Source organism: Marmota monax, unplaced genomic scaffold, assembly GCF_021218885.2.
Source record: "Marmota monax isolate L192 unplaced genomic scaffold, Marmota_monax_Labrador192_F-V1.1 WCK01_AAM20220418_F8-fsc00261, whole genome shotgun sequence".
Lineage (NCBI taxonomy): Eukaryota > Metazoa > Chordata > Mammalia > Rodentia > Sciuridae > Marmota > Marmota monax.
Genome location: NW_026695225.1, coordinates 3,160,068 through 3,165,266, shown reverse-complemented (window position 1 = coordinate 3,165,266; position 5,199 = coordinate 3,160,068). Strand labels below are relative to the sequence as shown.

The 5,199-nt window shown below is 46.7% G+C and overlaps 1 protein-coding gene across 1 annotated transcript; it reads right to left on the bottom strand.

The window, feature by feature from the left end:
- Window positions 1-771: 771 nt before the first annotated feature.
- On the bottom strand, window positions 772-4,670 carry Hapstr2 (HUWE1 associated protein modifying stress responses 2). The gene has a single exon (XM_046435354.2). It carries the CDS (start codon window positions 4,668-4,670, stop codon window positions 3,840-3,842), a length of 831 nt encoding a protein of 276 aa, XP_046291310.1. The 3' UTR covers window positions 772-3,839.
- Between the last annotated feature and the right edge of the window lie 529 nt (window positions 4,671-5,199).

Sequence of the window (5,199 nt, the reverse complement as noted above, 5' to 3'; positions counted from 1 at the left end):
ATACAATATAACTAATGGAGGTACAGTGAAGGAAACAATGGACTGGAACTTACCAGTTAGTCACTGTGGGCCTCCCTAGTGAGATTAGCTGCCCCATTTCCAAAATGAATAGTTGACCATGCCCTGAGTGATCTTTAAGTTTCCTTTTGGCTCTGTATTTGTGAGGACCCCACCAGATTTAAGTTACTAAAAGATTAAATGTAGAGGTCTATAGACTTCCACAAAGGCACAGGCCAATCAGCAACCAAACCTCCCTGGCCTTTATTCCATCATCACTTCACAAAAGGCCATGTGATCCAATTGCAATGTTTCCTAACTATCAGTTGGACAAGTAATTTTTATTAGGAAGCACTGGTCAAATGGATAAAATATTCAGCTACAGGTTAGGAAATCACAGCTTTCTCTCAGGCCCCTGTAAAGGGGGGGGGGGGAGCAACAAAACAAAGAGGAAGCTTCTGTCTATATTCCTAGAAAGAAAATGTGTGAAATATGCAAAATGATGGTAAATATAATATTTATGAATAGGAAGATTCACTTTACACATGCACAGAAAGTTCACCAACAATAATCAATTTAAAATTAGCTCCTTAAAGATCAGTAGAGGAAGGATAAGGGGAGTCAAGAGGGGAGGGAAAATGAGGGGCACAGGGACTGAAATCAAATTCCATGCATGTATGATTTTGTCAAAATGAATCCTACTGCTATGTGTAACCATAATGCTCTAATTAAAAAAAAAAAAAAAAAAAAAAAAAAAAAAAAAAAAAAAGCTCCTTGAATCAATCACAAAACTCACAATCAGGGCCAAGACTGGTTTTCAGACTTCACCATGCATCACGATTACCGAAAACTTCTCCTGAAAGGGGGAGGTAGCTTTCAGAACCCTCCCACTGAGATTTTCATTCAGCTGCAGGGCTGTTCAAAGTTGTATCTCACGTGCTCCTTGGGAAATTCTCATGGGAGGTGGTCATGGGACAAAAAGTTGAATCTAATAGTCAGGAATAAGGTACAGGCATGCAGGGGGCAGTGATCTAGGAATTAGGGCATAGGCTTCAGGTGCCTTTCCAGGCAGTAAGTGAACAGAGTAAAGGGGAAGAGGTATAGTTATAAGTGGGTCTGGAAGGTCTCGTACTCTTCCATTCATTTAATATTTATTGTGTGTCTATATGGACCAGACAGTAGGAATTACCAAAGCAAGCAAGACAAACGAAGTCCCTGAGTTCATATTAACATAGCTTCTTACAACTGTCCCTACATACCTGTTAAAATTGCTGCAGTTCCTCAGTCAAACCTATAGCCCAAAATGCTCCAATGATTCCAATGCATGAGGGCCCTCCAGCACAAGTAGGAAGAATGAAAAAAGGCAAGCCCTGAGAGAGATACTGCAGCTGGAACTAAAGGTTCAAACCTTCAAGCATTGAAGAATACACTGAAGGTGCTTCCTACCTTGTATGGTTTGTGATATGGGAAGATGTGAGCTAAAGGCTTCCTGGAGAAAGCCCTATTCAAGGTACACAGCTCTGCAAGCTGGATTAACCAAATAACAATATCCCCGGTGAAGAGCATTCTATGATATGCCATGCTGTTTCTGCTCTAGTGTCTCACCTTTTGATGAGCAAGTATTCTGACAAACCACTCCTAAAGCAGTATGGGTGCTATTACTCTCTGCCCCAAGAAAGAATCTAAAGCACTGGGCCAGGTATTGGAGACTTTCTACACTTTGGTCCTACCTGCCCTACCTTCTTTACTGTTTCCTCCTCAAACGTTGTAGGATATCCTTCCTTTGTTGGCATCATCTGCAAACTCCCTTCCTACCCATTTTTCTTGGCTTGGTTTAAAAGTCTAGAAGCTATGACCCTCTCAGCAAGGAAAGCCTCTGTCCTCTGAGTTCTCCAAAGTCCTTGGGTGCTTTCCTCACAGATAGAGAAGTGCTTTCTTGGCTACATAATTTATCTTCCAAGGCAGGGTGTGCTTTTTGAGGATAAGGATTGTTTTCCTGCTGCTTTTTTTTTGTTATTTTTTAAAAATCCCTTCTCAGGACCTAACACAGTCCCTCAGTATTTGTGAAGTGTGACACCAAGGTTTTTATTCTATCAGGGGATTCACTTTATGTTGTTACCTTATTTTAATGCATTAGTCAGCTATAAATTTACTCCAATGGTCATATTAATGAAGCAGGAACAACTCTGATTTGAAATGAAGACAAAGTTTTACTAATCAATTGATAATGTTTTGTGCATTGGATTTTTGGGGAGACCTTGAAGGAGATTTGGGTTTTTTAAGTTTCTCACCATTCCTCCCATAATCTTACTCCTACCTGCTCCACTTCCTTTATTACCTGCACTGTACCCACCCTTATTCAAAATCACTTTTAGCCTTTTAGGTGCCTAGGATGTCCACTTTCAAAACTTTCCACCCTTACCTCCCTCCCCATATTCTTTCAGATCAGAAGAGGTAAAGTTTTCATTATCCTGGTTGCAAAGTGTATTATTCATGCAGTTTCAGGAACTCTAAGGCTGCCCTCAAATCCAAAGTGGTGATCCTGAGTGGCAAGTTCAACACACTCATAATTAATACAAGGCCTGTGATATTTAGGCAAATTCCAACTAGGTAACAGTAATTTCTAGATCAAACATAGAGATTATATTTGCTGATTTCTAAATTGATCTATTTTGCTGCTTTTGTTAAGATATTATGGGCTTTGTTGCTTTACTTATTTTTATTTACAGAGAGGGGAGAATATTAAGTGAATACCCCTAGGTGCCAAGCACTGTGTTAGACACTTGAATGGACTTCATCTATTACAATGATCTTAACAGACACACAGTTCCATTTAACAGATGAAAAACTAAGGTCAATGGACATTATATGATTTGCCCCAAATCATAATTTGTGAAGCAAGAATTCCATTACTGGTTCTTTTCATACAAAGCTCATAGTCTTTTGGTTATACCATGCTGCACCCTTAAAGTAAACCAGAAGTTCATTCTGGCTAACTGGTCTTCCACTTCAAAATAGAGATCACCAAAGAGACATAACCTCCAAGAAAGGAACTTTTGACATTCCTGTGAAAAAGAAGCACCACCCGGCCACTAGAGATACAAACTTATTTTATCAGGATCTCAATTGTTCTGTTCTCTTTTCCTAAAGAGAGTACTGAATCCACCCAATATCACATATTACCTGCCCAACCACCATGGCACCTCTTTACACCATTATAAGCTCCAAATGATCAACTACTTTTCAAAGCAAATCACAGCCCAAAATGTATTACTTCCAGTTTTTTTCTAGAAATTAGGTGCAGTGTATAGTGGAGTAAATGTGGAAGACTCCAGATTTCACAAAGATGTCAAATCTTACATTTTGGCATAATGTAATAAAATTGGCAAAGACCATTAAAGCCAACAACCTCTCAAAAAAGGATAAAATTATCCTATAACCAAGTAAACACCTGTTGTCTTTTCCATTTAAGATTTTAAATTAAGATTTCTTTTATTCATTCAACAAACATTTATTGAGCACCAGCAACTGAGCTAGATGCTAAGGAATATAACTGTGAACAAGATAAACCAGGCTCCCGCCCTGACTGGATACTTTTGCTTTAAATGATCTTGCTAACTACTGCGTACTTTTTGTTGTACTCTAATAGAATTATATTTTTGGAAAGTCAGAGTCAAACGAGAGGCCTCTTCTGGAATACTTTTAAAGTTTCTTTATGGTAAACTTAATAGAAATCTTTGTTTAACTTAGAGAAGAAGGATGGCCTCCAGGATCCTCCCACGAGCAATTGAAGGTCGAGTTGGCTCTCAAGCAATATGGTGGATGGAGACCATCGAGGCAGTTTAGACCATTCGGTTGCGCTTGTGGGACGGGGAGTCTGTGATACCATCACCGAACTGGGCCGAAGTGCGCTTGCGGATCCCCCCACTGTCCAGGTGGAGGGCTAGTTCTTCGGAGCCAAAGGGGTTCAGGTCATCCTCGAGGAAACTACTTTTTCGTCGCCCACTGCTGGCCATACCACTGTCTTGAGGTGGGGAACCAGGCGCGCCAGATCGCACGCTGATGCTCGCCATGGCGCCATTGAGGCCATGCAGGGCAATGGCCTCGTGGAAAGGCTGCAGGTCGACGTCAACCGAAGAGCTGGACTCGGTGGCCGCAGCTTGGCTAGCGGCCCCAGAGGGTGGCTTCGGGGGCATCCTAGGGGTGCGCGGCGGGGGAGGGGCAGGGGGCACTTTGCCACATAGGAAGCTAATCAGGTCTTCGCGGCGAATGGTGCTCCGGCCCTTCTTCACCCACTCCAGCACATCTTTGATGCGACGCTGGTAGCCAACCTGGACTCCCAGGTCAAAACTTCGTTGGTGGGCATCTCCACTCTCTTTGTAGAGGCTGGTCACGGCCATGGCTGCATTCTGGAAGGGGTCCCACATAGACAGTCCTGGCTGTTGGCACCCGGAATCTTTGTAGAGCTGGGCCACCGCGGTGGCCGAGATCTGGAAGAGGTGCCAGAGCCTCTGCTGCTCGCTCTTGAGCCCTGCCGCCTCGGCGGCCGCCTCCTCCTGCAGCTCTGAGGGCAGCTGCTCGTCCTGCTCGGCCTCGTCCAAGCACTGGCGCTCCCACTTGGAGAACCAGTGCTCCGCGACCTCGGCCTCGCCCTCTTTCGGCTGCTCCTCCATCCTCCTCCTCCAGGCCGCGCGCCTCCTCCACCACCGCCTCCTCCTCCTCCGCCTACTGTCGCTCCTCCACCTCTACCTCACCTCCTGCTCCGAGCTCCCCTCCTCCTTCCGCGGCCGCCGCCGCCGCCGCCGCTGCTGCCGCCGCCGCCTCCTCCGCGTGCGCCGCCCGGCGGGCGCGCGGGCGGCAGGGCCCTGAGGCTAACTGCTACGGCGCGCGCCGCCCCACGGCCCGGGTGCACGCCCCGCCCAGCCCCGCCGGCTCGGCCCCCGGCAAATCCGCGGTCGCTGTCTCCACGCCGCGGAGATAACCCCGCAGCCGCAGGCGCCGCCGCGCTGCCCCTTCCGGCCCCGAGGTTCGCTCCTACTGCCCCCCTATGGCGCCGCGGCCTCGCTGCCGCCGCCTTAGTCGCTGCAGCCGCAGCGGCCAGCCGCTGGACCCCAGCCCCCGCTCGCGCCACGGCTGCCGCACTGACAACTCGGAGGGGGGCCGGCTGGAGCGCTGCCTCAAAGCGGCGCTTGCCTACTGCTT